Source organism: Adiantum capillus-veneris, chromosome 21, assembly GCF_014529385.1.
Source record: "Adiantum capillus-veneris isolate H3 chromosome 21, ASM1452938v2, whole genome shotgun sequence".
NCBI lineage: Eukaryota > Viridiplantae > Streptophyta > Polypodiopsida > Polypodiales > Pteridaceae > Adiantum > Adiantum capillus-veneris.
The window spans coordinates 100,284,151-100,299,188 of record NC_140951.1 but is presented as its reverse complement, the minus strand read 5'-3'; the positions used below and the strand labels follow the sequence as shown (position 1 = coordinate 100,299,188).

Here is a 15,038-nt window from a genome sequence, read left to right as displayed (position 1 = left end):
CAAAAGCTAAACAAGTTAGAAAAAAGATTGATCGCACCTCGAATACTGTTCTCGAAAATATGAGAGTTAACATACGACGGACAATACGGTTTACATGGAAGTATTGTGAACGTGCTAGCAAACGTTACCGAAACACAAGTAAGCTTGCCTCGATTCATTGATGAAGAAAACTCGATTCTTGTAGGTTTAAAGAGAAAACTAGAATACAACCATTGTTATTTGAGCGGACTAGTGCGTCCACTTCTCACTCTTGAAGCGCTAAAAGAGTTTCTACATTCCGATCTTTACGTGAAAGAGAACATAAGCTTGAATGAGAATTGGTTACGACATATTACCCTCTTGCAAAAGGCGCATTCAGTTTGTCTTGCAAGGTGCAATGATGACGACGAGGATGATGAGAATTATCACGATATTCTCATTTATCAGTTCACATCGGCACAACAGATCATTGATTACAACGATAAGATTTTGCACGTTGCACCTAGTGAAGGAAATCATCCACTTGGTTTATTAAAAGACACATTTTGTGAAGAACTAGGTTTTCCAAAGATATTCTTCGGTGAACCACATAAGTATCACGATCTAGCAATTAAAAACTATCATAAAATTGCAAAATGGGAATTACTTCATGGGGACAGACGATTTGCATTGGATATAGAAAACTTGTTCTTTAAAGCAGTGAAAATAATGACACAACAAATTATTTCGCCTATATAGGTCTGTCTAAGAAAGGTTAAACTCGAAGGGATCGTTCTTCACGCCCGAGATGTGTTGCACGATACAAACGTCAACATAATTATTTGATCGAAGATAGGTTACAGAGATTATGAAGCTTTGAGAACTTCTCCAGATTATAAGCAAAAGATTTTAAAAAAATATCTTCGCGATGATAAGACAACTAGGTCCTCCTACCTTTTTTGTCACTTTCTCGGCTGTAGAGAGATGCTGGAAAGAACTAATTAATTGTTTAGAAAAACTCTCTCCCATGACCAAAGATGAAAACGAAACAGAAAATGCCTACATTAGACGTCTCGTGCGATCGGACCGATTACATGTTCTAGATATTATTTACACAGATTTTAAAGTTTGAAAAAACTACTCAACAAAGACAACAACATACTGGGAGGAAAAGTGAAAGACTACTTTTTGTGACCGAATTCCAAAGTCGTGGCAGTCAACACGATCATGGTCTAATATGGATTGAAAATGCACCTCAGCTAACTGATGCAAATACAAATAGTGTAACGATATTCATTGAAAAATGCATTAGCACTGACAAGAACCTTCTTCAGGAAGATTTGAGAGATGTTCAACAACACGCACATCGAAAAACTTGCTTGAAAAAAAAATGTTGTTTTGATTTCCCCCGATACCCAATGCCTTACACTTGTGTACTTAAACCATTGCAAAAAGAAGAAAAACATAACAAATAGCACAAGAAAAATCTTAAGAGAATCAAAGAACTCCTCGAAACAATCAAACTCGATGAATTACCAGTTGATTTCAAGAATTGGCTCGAAGAATTAGAACTTTCTTTCGACGATTACGTATTCGCAATTCGATCAAAAATTGTGACACCGATCGTGCTAATGAGACGAAGAACAAGAGACGTTTTTACAAATAATTTCAATCCAAAAATTTCAGAATTATGGAACGCTAATACCGACATCCAATACATAGTGAACGCGTATGGTGCTGCTGCATACTGCTCATCATACATAACAAAAATGGATACTACATTGATAACAACTATTAAAGCTGAAATCGATACTTGTATCGCAAATAATGCCAACACTGTTGAAAGATTACGGCGCATTGGAAATACGATTTTAAATATGCAACAATTGAGTGCACAACAAGCTGCTTATATTGTTTTATCTTCACCTTTGCACAGTTCTACTAGAGAATTTGTTTTCATCAACACAAATCCTCCAAACCAGCGTTCGCTTATTTTAAAAAGAAAAGAAACACTGAAACAGTTAGATCCAGACAGCCATGACATATTTTTTGAAAACATCGTCGATAAATATAGCAAAAGACCAACGTACTTGCATAATATCTGCTTGGCAGAATTTTGCTCGTGCTAAAAGCATTATGGATGCAAAATTGTTTCGTTGAAAGATAACCGAATCATTCGTTACGTTCGATACGACAAGCATAAAGATCCCAATAACTTTTATCGAGAACAATGCTTGTTGTATTTATCTTGGAACAATGACGAGAATCAACATCTTCATTGCTCTGAAACATGGGCAGATATATATAAACGTCATCTAGATCTTGTATCCTACAACGAGAAAAAATTTAGCAAAGATATTATAGACGAAAATAATATCTCACAAGTTGCAACAGCATCAACATCATGCTCCTTTGCTTCTTCACTCAAAAATATGCACGACAACATCACTTCAAATCTTCCAGACTTGAACACTACCAACAACAGAAAACTAGCAATAACGAAGCTGATAGCAATTTCAAATAAACAATTAAACGAAGGCTTACAAATGCTGAATACCCGACAACGTCTTTTATTCGATGATATCATGCTGAGAAAATGAACAGATCCAAACAAAGCAATACACCTGTTTTTGACCGGAGGTACTGGAACTGGTAAAACTTTTTTACTGTTACTATTGGTTCAAGGCTTGCTGCGGCACTACAATTTTAAATTGCCTGCAAACATTGAATCTACTAAAATTTTATTGATGGCATACACTGGAAAAGCAGCATTCAATATTGGCGGAACCACGATACATTCTGCTCTCCGTCTACCACTGATAGCGAGTGACCAAACCTCGTTGAGCGTGGAAAATTTAGATGAACTCTCTACACAGTATGCAAATTTATAGTTAGTGGTTATTGATGAGATCTCCCTCGTTGGATGTAATCTATTCGAACAAGCTGATGCACGACTCTGCGCTATAAAAAAAATACATGATAAACCATTTGCAGGCATAGACGTTATCCTCTGTGGAGATCTTTGTCAAGCAAGTCCTGTTCGTGATAGCTGGATCTTCTCATACCACAAAAACATACTCAACACATTGCTCGTTTCATTTTGGCACTCACATATCAAGCAATACGAACTAACACAACCAATGCGACAAGAAAATATAAGATTCATTGAAATTTTAAATCGGATACGCAAAAGTGAACACACAGAGGAAGATATTAAACACTTGAACGATTCTTTCTGCCGTGAACCACCTCCACTGAATAATTATTCTTATTTGTTTTACGACAATAAAAGCAAAGACGCGTATAACAAGTACATATTTGAAGCCACACCAAGAACACCAGATATATTTGAAGCTGCTTACAGAAAGTCAAAAAGTTGCCAAAAATATGTAAAGATTCCAGAAGATTCAAAACAATGTGGAGGGTTACAAAAAACCTTGCATTTGAAACCAAACTTAGTCGTAGAACTATGCGCCGGAAACTTAAACATTACAGATGGGCTTGTAAATGGAGTCGATGGACTTTACAAGAGTCATTCAGAGGCATCAAACGAAAAAATAATTTGGATTGAGTTTTACAACGTCAGAGTAGGTCAACGTACAAGATTTGAGAACCAACATCTGTTCACAGAATTTATACTGAGAAAATGGACTCCGATAAGAAAAATCACAAGAGAGTTCCAAGTCGAGAAAAATATGCTTAATGTCGTATCAAGAACACAGTATCCTGTTCAACATGCATCAGCTCGAACTATTCATATATCTCAAGGATTAACACTTCACACATTGGTCTTCGACCGTTCGAAAGTAAAAAGCCATGGACTGATATACACAGTGTTGTCACGCATTAAAAATCCTCAAAACTTGTTTCTCCTCTCCAGAATTGACTCGAAGCAAATAAAAACAGATAATATAGTGTTACAAGCAATAGAACGCCAGAAACAAAAAGCAACATGGAAAACCGTAAACAGAAACTTAAGAGACTACTTCGAGAACAATATCATTATTCAATCTTTAAACAGAGCGTCCATGTCTGCGCATTACAGTGACATTATAAAAAACATGAGCCTTATGTCATCAGACATTCTGTGCATCCAAGAAACACATTTCCCGAATTTGATTGTATATCCTCTGAAGGACCATCAGGTGTTCTTATGCTGCACAAGAATAAGTATCACTTTGTTGACACAAATATATTAATATCAGACGGAATCAAATTGTTTCATTGACCATGTTTATTGCAAGCAATAAGAAATTAAACATCGTATCATTATACAGACATCCTTCATCGAAACTCTCGTCCCTTTGGCAAGAACTGGATAAAATTTTGCACGCATTGGATATGACCACAGAAACCATTATTATAGGAGATTTCAATATAGATGCAAACAATAGCAATAGTTATTACATCTCTCTACAACATTACGTGGCACTGTATGGATTCAAACAAATAATCAAAGAACCAACAACAATAAATTACTCAACGTTGGATCACATTTGGATCAACTCAAGAGCAAATGAATTCTCATGCGAGACAAACTATTGTTATTGGTCTGATCATTCCATCACTTACATTATCTTGCCACTGGCACATGGCAGGCCCTTCTGAAGTTTGGCTTCGATTCTCGGCTTGTTATTTGTGTAAAAAGCCTAAAAGAAATCCTAAAAATTGTGTACATCATTTGATAGGCACCACGCCTATATCACTACCTGCAAAAGCAGGCAGTGCCAACAAAGCTACTCATGACGGCAAGGACATGCAAGGCAATGAGCGAAGTCCTACCTCAGATTTGTTGGAATTAGGGTTGCAGAGAAACACACACAGCTTGGAGAAGATGAAGGAAGCTCAAGGCACACAATAGAGAGTATGTTACTTAGTATGCAATGGAAAGATAGATAGCCCTAGAGTGATGGGCGTATATACAATGCATGGGGGAAAAAACCTCCTAAAGAGGGAAAAAATGCCTCGGCGGTCCTAGTGTGTTCACACACATCACTACCACATGTATGTGGTAACAAATCCCCCTTGGAGTGATGCGGTGAACGAGAGCTGGCACATGAGTAAAGGGAAGTGCCATGCCCTGAGGACAGGATCAGTCCACAAAGGGGAGTAAGCCCAAAGCTTTGCGGAAAGCTTCAAGCTTCTCACGAGACAATGCCTTTGTGAAAAGATCTGCAAGGTTGTCCTGTGTTGGCACATAAGCCAAGCTGATCTCTCCTACTGAGAGCCTCTCCCTGACATAGTGGTAATGCACCTCAATGTGCTTTGTGCGAGCATGAAAAACTGGGTTCCTCGCAACTGCCAATGCGCTCTGACTGTCAGTGTAGATAGTGTTGGCAGTGTCCTGTCCAACACCCAAATCAGCCATAAGGCGTCTGAGCCATACACACTCAACCGTAGCTGTGAAGACTGCCCTGTACTCAACCTCACAACTCAAAGTGGCCACAGTAGGTTGCTTCTTGCTCAACCATGATATACATGAATTGCCAAGCATGAAACAAAAACCACTTGTGGACACTCTCGTGTCAAAACAACCAGCCCAATCTGAGTTCGAAAAAGCATGTAAGTCTGGCGGCAATGATCCCCCCTTGGGATAAAACAAGCCAAGATGTAAAGTGCCACTAAGGTAGCGGAAAATCCTCTTGACAGCCTGCCAATGCTTAGACCCTGGGCTATGCATAATCTGCTGACCTGTGAGACTGCAAACTGAATATCCGGCCTCGTGTTGCATACATAAATGAGGCAGCCAACAGTAGTTTGGTAAAGAGTGACATCAGCAGGATTGCTAGCATCATGTAGACTCAACTTCAAACCTGTTTCCATGGGAGTGGCAATAGGTTTGCAATCCTCAAGTCCAAACTTACATAGCAATGTCTCTATGTAACTTTTCTGACACAAGGCAATACCACCATCACATTGCTTAAACTGTATGCCCAAATAATGATGCAACAGCCCCAAATCTTTCATCTTGAAAGTAGCATTCAAATCAGCCTTAAATTCAGCAATATGTCTCTCATTTGGTCCAGTGATCAGCAAATCATCAACATAAAGAACCACGATGAGAAATACATCACCCTCATGCTTTACATACAATGTGCTTTCTGTTGGACTGTTACGAAAGCCTTGTTTGACCAAATGAGTGTCAGCTTTCTCATACCAAGCACGAGGAGATTGCTTCAACCCATACAAAGCCTTGTTACATTTGCACACTTTGCTTTTTGCTGTGCATAACCTTTTGGGAGTAAAAGTCTCTTCATAATCTATGCCTTTTTGCTGTGCATAACCTTTTGCAACAAGTCGAGCCTTATGGCGATCGATCTGACCATCCATCTTGCGTTTCAACTTGTAAACCCACTTCGTACCAATGGCCTTTTTGCCAAGAGGCAAATCACATAAAGTGCATGTGTCATTTTCTATAAGTGCATCATATTCTGATTGCATGGCAGCCATCCAATTTTCTGAATTCTGTGCTTCATCAAAAGATAGAGGCTCCTCAACATCATGTAAACTAGACACAGCCAAAGCATAACAATCTGATGCATAAGATGCATGGCAAGAGCCTGAATGAGTACGACTAGACAAAGGTGCATCCAATTTACTGTCACGCAAAGTGTGCACCAACCATTTTGGCTTACCTCTAGCCTGCTCATTTTCAGCCCTTTCCTCATCAAGTACATCATGTACATCTGCATCAATACATAGGCTGTACATTTGCCTCATTGGAACTTACATTCGTATTTCCACCACTGAAAAGCGGCAACAAAGTGTCATAAATGTCCTGTGAGCTTACATTACTGTCTCTAGTACATGACAGCAAGGGCTGAATAGAATCTTCCACAAACACTACATCCCGTGAAACCAGAATACGTTTTGTTTGCGGATGATACAACCTGTAACCTTTGCTTTCAGCACTATAACCAACAAAAATACATTTGACAGCCTTATCATCCAATTTTCTGCGCTGCACTTGTGGCACCAAAGCATATGCCAAACAGCCAAAAACACGCATGTGCTCAATAGAAGGCTTTCTATCATGCCATGCTTCATATGGAGTAATAGACTGCAAAGCTTTCGTAGGACACCTGTTAAGTAATCCTAGTGGGACACTAGGTGGCATGATTTCAAAGATACACTTATTTTAATGCATTATTGCAAGCGTGATTACAAAAATCTGTCAAGGAGCAATGTCATTCTTTCATATGGCATGAGGTGTCCTTTGGAATTAAATGAAAGTCTAAGCTAAGGGGACCACGGGAAGACTTTTGCTGTCAAAAATGGACCCTATTTTGATGAATTTTTTACACAAGGTTCCAATCCGAATTGGAAAATGATTTTAAAATAAAAATCATATCTAATGGAGCTGAAGTTTTTGCCCATATTTTTACTTTTTTATTTGGAGCCACGGTTGAGGAGATATGATCAAAATACTGGACCCCAGTCTGCCCACATCATGCAGGGACAACTCATTTCCAACTTTTCCAATTCCTATTCTCTTGCAGGGAGGTGCTTCAAATCCATGCTTATTTGAGGTGGATAATCTCATTCTAATGTATATTTTAGGATTATTGGATGGAAATACTTGCAAATTTGTACAACATATACTTAACAAGTGTCTTTATTATATAGCTTGCAAATGTTGAATTCATGTATGTTTTTGTTTGAAGAACATGTCTCTAACGCGTCATGATATAAGGTGACCTATTACTATGCTAGTTGAGTGGATTTGTTTGCAAGAATGTCTCAAGGAACTGGTATAACGCCCTGCACAATGTTCCAGACACCCTTTGACACAAGAACATGTTGCATCATATAAGCCCACATAGGGTAGTTGTCCCCATCCAACCTATCCTCAACAGCAAACATCTTGAACACATCTGTGTTGTTGTTGTCAGCCATGGTAAATGCTGCACCTGATGTGAAAACTGCCCGAAAATAGGAGAAACGAAGCGGGAACAACCTCTGCTATATAGCACAAACCGTAGAAGACTATAAGGCACCTGTTATGCAGAAAATGGCACTGACAAAAATTCTGCACAAAATGATGAAATAGCCTGTGCAGTACTGCCTGTAGTGGAAACGGAGGCCGAAATGAGCCCAAATCAAAATTCTGAGCAGACCAAACTCTTCGAGCTCACCCAAAAATTTTGTCAACCTGCGAACGCTCGCCAAAGCTCACTGAAATCGGAGAAAGTGAGCAGGCGTGTGCTGGAGTAGCTGGCGAGTAAGCCCGGGAGGGCGTGACCTGCTCTAATACCAATTGTTGGAATTAGGGTTACAGAGAAACACACACAGCTTGGAGAAGATGAAGGAAGCTCAAGGCACACAATAGAGAGTGTGTTACTTAGTGTGCAATGGAAAGACAGATAGCCCTAGAGTGATGGGCGTATATACAATGCACGGGGGAAAAAACCTCCTAAAGAGGGAAAAAATGCCCCGGCGGTCCTGGTGTGTTCACACACATCACTACCACATGTATATGGTAACAAGATTTGAGCAGCAAAGCCCAGTTCCTCTCAAGGTGTAGTTTTTGTATATGCCTCAAGTATCTACCTGAAATAGTACGTATGAACAATAGGAACAAGAAAATGCGGATGATGGAAATACAGATGGCGATAAAAAGAATTTCAGAAAGACAATACACACGACATCAGACCTGGCAATGGCAACAAAGTGGTAGAGAAGCACATGCAGCAGCCTTTCTTCCTCTCCTCCGACCTTTGTTGTTGAAAGATGGCGCTCACAACCTAATTCGTGAGAAATGGGGACAAAATTAGACGCTCTCGTTTGAGAAAAAGCTATTCCCATACCAGGTTGCCAAGACATGAGCTTTGTTTTTTAGCAGACCGCACTCATCCGATGCGAGGTGTGACAAACACGTCCTTGAGCACTACAAGGGTCGCCTGACTGCATTCGAACCGATGACCCGAGTCACTGAAGATGAATGCTCAACCAACCAAGCTAGGTCCTTTGGTCGCGGACTCCACTATTATTGAGCTACAACAAAACAACATGAGTAGTTAAACTTATGTGCCATGCAATAAGCAAAAGAGAAACAATATATATCAAATAATGTGCATCGCACAGAAGTGCCATACAGAAGTATGGTAGAGAGTCGGCACTGTGTCTCCCCAGAAATAATAAGGAACGGAAGCCGTGTCCTGTCCCGTAGACTAGTTGTGTCGACCAAGCAAACACATAGACATGGAGGTTTAGAGGCAGATTACAAACCTCGAAGCTTGCTTGTATCTTCGAAATGTACATTGCTATTATGTCCTTGTATGACTATTACCACCTTTATCCCTTCGTTTTGATCACGACCATGAAAGCCTGCGAGCTGCACAAAGTAGCCATGATCCATGTCATGGCTACCCTACCTATGTAAACATTGAACAGCTCAATTTCCTATGATTGATTCCCCCTTGAAGAGCTCTTATATTGATCCCTTCTACTTTGCATCCATCATCATCATCATCATCATTACTAGCATATCCATTGTATCCATCTTTGTGATCATAATGTTCTCAGTCATCATGCAATTGATCATGTCTACTGTGAGCTCCATCATCATCTCTTCTGCGACTTTTCTATTGTGGTTACTATTGTGCTCAATTCTACTTTCATGTACCATCATTACTGCTTCTATGCTGTTCCACTTCTTTCAACTTAGCCTGATGCTCAAGCTCCTGACTAACAATATCATCATGGGTTATTTTGTCCATCTCAACGTCTTTGAAATTGCCACATGCCTTCAAGATGCAAGCATAGGTGATTGCATTTGGAGAGATGAGCTCCCTTTGTATTAGCTGAAAACAGTTTAGAGCTTCCTAGTCCCCACATGGACTAGGAAGCTCTAAACTACCACCCGTAGGTGGCAGTGAATGCGGAACAATTTCTATACTTCCCTGATGTATGCGAATCATCGGTATTGCAATATAGAATTTCATGCAGTACCTTGGTGAAAGGGAAGCGTCAAGTTGTAGAGTAGGAGACTCCCATGGAGGGTCAAAGGTCCAACCAAAAGTCAATTCATCTAACTTGCAGGTACTTCCAAACACTTGTTGAAAAGAACTTTGCATTAAAGACTTTGGTGTAAAAGATCCAAAATCCGATTTGAAAAATGGCAATGAACAATACGCTTCTTTAGATAGTCTTCTTTGCACAGAAACAGCTTCCCCGAAGAAGTTCGATTGATCTGAAAGACCAATTCAATCAAGAGTTAAACATTTTATTGATAGGGAGATTCTTTCCTCTTCTTTTGACATAGCTTCTAGCTTTATTACGTCCTTCAGAGGACCCAGGTGTAGAAGAGAGGAATAAAAAGGAGGTGATAGAATGTGAAGCAGAACTAGTTAGCAGAGGCCTTTTAAGGGTGGGAGACTCATCTGCATCAAGTGAAGGTTTGAGAAGGTTCTTTTATGTCAAGGACCTCAAAGAGCCAAAAATATGAAACAAAGGGTAGCTTTCAATTTGTCTTCCAAAAACTACAGTCCATATAGATGACAAAGCTTTACCATTCCTCTTCTAGCACCCTTTATTTTCAATACAAGTTTGAGCAAGCCTCTCCCTGTTATCATTTATCCACTCGGCAACTGAAGGGTTCCTAACAGGTCTCACTAGGCTTAATCAATTAAGAAAACATAGTCAAGACAATTTTGATTTCCAATGGACAATCTCTAGTCACAAGGTAACTTGAGTCCGAGCGGATCCTAGCCCTGTCTTGCAGCGAAAGCTTAAAACTAGTACAAAATTTTATGCGATCCTAAATTCTCATTTTCCAAAAGAGAGAATCTCAAATGCCGTTTTCCCCATAGCTTTCAAAGGCACTAACATTTTGAGAATTCTCGGCTCTTGGTGCAATGAGTCTCTCTTGACCAATTGAGACCACCCATCCATAGATATGGCAACCTGACCCCCAGTCCCCACTTTCCACCCCCACAATCACACTTTTTTACTTGTTTCTTAATTACTACCACTTTATTGTTAATAACACATGTCATAAAAACTAATATCTAACTCTCCCAAATGATTTTCTCATGTTAAACTCATAATTTAATATGAGGAGGTGCCAGGGGAGCAAAGGCTAGAATATTGGTAAGGCTGCCAGACCGGTCTTAGCAAGGGACCCAAAGGAGGGAAAATAGGGATCCAAATGGGGATGGTCTGCTAAAGAGCAATGTGCATCAATGGGGTTTTAAAATACCACAGGGTTTAACTCCATTAAGACTTCCAAAGGCTAATGTAAAATTCTAAGGTCCTATGCCATGGGAACTATCCTTAGGTGACTAAGGTGTTAATCCCTAAAGTCAACAAAGGGGATACAAAGGAGGGAGCGAGCCCTTCTTGTAGGGGATGAGAGAGAACACACACACACACACACACACACACACACACACACACACACACACACACACACACACACACACACTACACAAGAGTCCCCAATACACATAAAGGAAATAGGACACATGTTAGGCTTTTAGGTGAGTTTCCCCAAATTAAGCCTGAATCCTATTGGATGGCCAAAGAGGTGGACCAATGAGAATTAAGCAAGAGTAAATTCAGCTTTATCATTTTAGAAATACTTGATAACATAACCAATGAAAACTAAGCTCCCTAAAAGACTATTGGACAATCTGCCAAGGGGTCCAATGAGAATTAAGCAGCCCATAAGCTTGCTTAATTCCTATTGGCCAGAAGACTAAAAGGTCCAATGAGAGTTTAGATTAATTAAACTACTTATCTAAGCTCTCACTAAAGGGGAAAGGATGACACTTGTCACAAGGCTCTTGATTCTGCTCATTAAATCCTATTGGCTAAGCTTTGCAAGGACCAATAGGGTGAAAGCATGAGTAAATCCCAAGAGGGGTCGAACAAGAAGAGAGAGAAGGTTTGCATTAGGTATACACAACTCCACACACTCGCACATTCCATGTGTTGAGCAAGAACTCCATCTCCTTCTCCAAGCATTGAGAAGTGGAGGCCTACACCAACAACTCTTGGCTATGGAATGCAAATCCAACCAAGAGCCAAGCTTCAATGGCATGCTCATCTCCTCTATCATTATAATTACTAAGCTATGATATGCTATAAGAGTGATTATGTGAGGAGAATACTTCTTTCTCGTAGATACTTCTTCTTCCTCTTCATCTAATCTCATTCCCTACTAGCTCTCACCATCTTTGAAGGTGTGTGAGGTCTTGGGACTGAGACCATGAGGAAATTCACGTGTTTTCAAGCATAATTTGGTGCATGAAGCTTCCATCTTCATTGCACCAACAAGTTTTACCAAGGAACAGGATGTTTTGTATTGTACAAAGTCTCTCTTGATGGGAGATGCTATAATACGAATGCCTTTTGGAGGGGCGATCGGCTCCATGTAAATCCAGTCCTCAATTGTTGTCAATTGCTCTATTTCTCTCTCTTTTTCAAGTATTTTTCATGCCAAACTAACTAGGTGTTATGCTTATGTTGCTTTCTCCAACCAAGCACTCTTTCTATGCTCATTAGGAACATGTTCTTAATGAAATGCTCACTATGTTAAGTTATTTTCCGCTACACACAAATTACTAGACCATTGAAATTTACATTGGTATCAGAGCTACTGGTTTCTCTTTTCTTGCTAAAGAAGAGAGGTCATAAAGATTGCTACAAATGGTTGGTATTATTAATTGCAAAAGAATAAGTAGAATATGGATTTTTCACCCTTAAGGCCCGCCTGCTTTACACAGTTAACGGGGTATCACCGTCGAGAGCTATGGTCTTAATAATGGAGTCCTACGGGGCTTGTTGCTTGCCTACGGCTTAGCCTACGGCTTAGCCATTATTGAGCTATTAGAAGCTTGACAAGAACCGGTGCTGTCTTGGCTCTGTTTAACCCTCTCATCTATTTCTTGCAATTAATGATATTCCAAGCCACGGGTATACATGCTTGAGTGCTTATCTTTGAAATTAAAGAGGAGTAGCAACTAGGGCTTGAAGTGCCAAAGTACAAGTAAATATTTACACCTAAAATTTGTTAGTATGGACAATAGTAAAGAGAGTGAAATAAATGTTGATGGCTTTGATTTTGCTAATGATCGAGCTACTAATGATGCCCCTATGCTTGTAAACTATCTTGTTACTAAGATTCAACAAGCCATGGGCTATCCATCCCTCCAAGGTGAAGTGCTACAACAATTACACACCCATGGGATTCTCCAAACTCCTCACCAAGAAGAGGGAGTGCCTAGGAAAGCTCCCAGTGAGATTTCCAAAAGAGGGCTCTCTACGGTGAGAGAAGAAGAGGATCCATATGAAGGGCTCAAAAGCTTATTGTGTGATGGGGCATCTCTCCCTCACAAAGGAGAGCCCAAGTCTCAATGGTAGAGCCCCCATCAAAAGAACGAGAAAGAAGTGAGTCTCCCTCCACCTCGCCAGAGATGGCACCATGAAGACGGCGACGTTGGACCTAGTGATAGAACCCAAATTCAAAATAGCAAAAAGAAAAAGGCACCTGAGATGGAGTGGCAATATGCAAAAAAAATCGGTGATTGATTCATAGATTGGGAGTGTAAGCTATGCCATACAACAAAATCAAGCGGGGCACCTCGACAAAGAGATCATTTTTTAGGTGGACCTAACAAACTTGGTCGCACATGTTCCCATCCCAGTGCAGCTGCAGTTGTCAAACGCCTGAGAGAGGAAATTCAAAAGAAAGAATCAAAGAAACATTACACATCTATGTTTAATGTTTCAAGGATGCCAGAATATCATGGTTCCAATCAACAAACTCCGAAAACATCGTCGGCTTGCACTCCAAACTCCAATGTGCAACCAAAAAGCAATGTACCTAGTGCATCCTCATCGAAGCGTCATTTTGACTTTAGAAAGATGTCTATGCATCAAACTTCATTGCAAGAAAGCTTACGTAACGGTCTGCTTGATGATGCACAACTCGCTCTTCCTGAAGCAATTTACTTTTCAGGGAGTGCTATGATGATGGTGGACAGTGAGCATTGGAAGAGAGCATGGAAGAAAATTGGTGAGTTTGAACCAGGGTTTTCACCTCCCTCATACCATGCTATACAAAATGATTTATTAGAGAAATATTATGGTCAAGTAAAAGAACGTGTGCAAAGATTAATTCTCTGTAATATAAAGCTTTCTAGATGTACTATAGTTAGCGACAGTTGGTCCAATGTACAAAGAAAACAACTAATTGATTTAACGATTGTCTCACCTAGAGGTGAAACATTTTTTCGAACTGTGGATTTACATGGTTCAATTAAGTCTGGGAATTATATTGCCGATGTAATTGCCGATGCAATAGATGAAGTGAGTGCAAAACATGTAGTCCAAATTGTGATGGACAATGCAAAGAACTGCAAGAATGCTAGCAAAATCTTGAAGCGATATCCGCATGTTTTTCCTTCTGGTTGCAATACACATGGATTGAATCTTGTATTAAAAGGTTGGTACAAAAGTGATGATACCAAGTGGTTTCCCACTATTGTCGATATTGCTTACCAACTTGTGAGATTTATGCTCAAAATACAGAGAGTATTAGTTTTTTTTGACCTCGCATGTCAATTATGTTAAAACTACCTGCAGAGATTAGATTTTACACTCACTTCTACACTTTTGAATCTCTTCCTAGAAACAAAGATGCAGTCATAACCACATTTACATGTATGGCATTTCATGACTGGGAGAGTACTGAGAGAGCAAAAGTGAAAGAGAAAATCAAAGTCTTGAGGGTAGCGCTTACGAAAAGAACTTGGTGGAGTAGTGTGATGGATGTATATCATGTAATGATGCCTATTATGTATGCCATGCGCAATCTTGACCAAAAGGCACCTAATCTTGAAAAAGTATGGATGCAGTGGTGGACTATCTAAAGGAGTTTGGAGTGTCCTGAAAAATTAGAGCACTCGGTGGTGGAAAAGCATTGGCATGTTCCATTCTCTTGGAAACAAAGGAAAGTTCTCTTTCATGCTAGATGGATTGGGGCGCATACACCATCAAATAGTGCTGCTTACATGCTAGACCTTAAATACTGGAATATGGATTTGATGTCATGTCATAATAATCAATATCTAATT

The 15,038-nt window shown here is 39.8% G+C and overlaps 1 protein-coding gene and 1 pseudogene across 1 annotated transcript; one reads left to right on the top strand and one right to left on the bottom strand.

Annotated features, from left to right (window-relative positions):
- The window catches only part of LOC147431421 (uncharacterized), a 29,155-nt pseudogene extending 19,121 nt beyond the window's left edge, over window positions 1–10,034 (bottom strand).
- A 3,793-nt stretch (window positions 10,035–13,827) lies between these two features.
- On the top strand, window positions 13,828–14,834 carry LOC147431420 (uncharacterized). Its single transcript, XM_086493672.1, has 2 exons — window positions 13,828–14,407; window positions 14,548–14,834. The coding sequence occupies exons 1-2, from the start codon at window positions 13,828–13,830 to the stop codon at window positions 14,832–14,834; spliced, it is 867 nt and encodes a 288-aa protein (XP_086349798.1).
- Window positions 14,835–15,038: the final 204 nt, after the last annotated feature.

Excerpts from the sequence above, each read along its gene's own strand:
- LOC147431420 (XM_086493672.1), top strand. The coding sequence starts at position 13,828 with ATGTCTATGCATCAAACTTCATTGCAAGAAAGCTTACGTAACGGTCTG. Across the intron at positions 14,408-14,547 it reads ATTGAATCTTGTATTAAAAG|AGATTAGATTTTACACTCAC; the intron begins GTTGGTACAAAA and ends AACTACCTGCAG.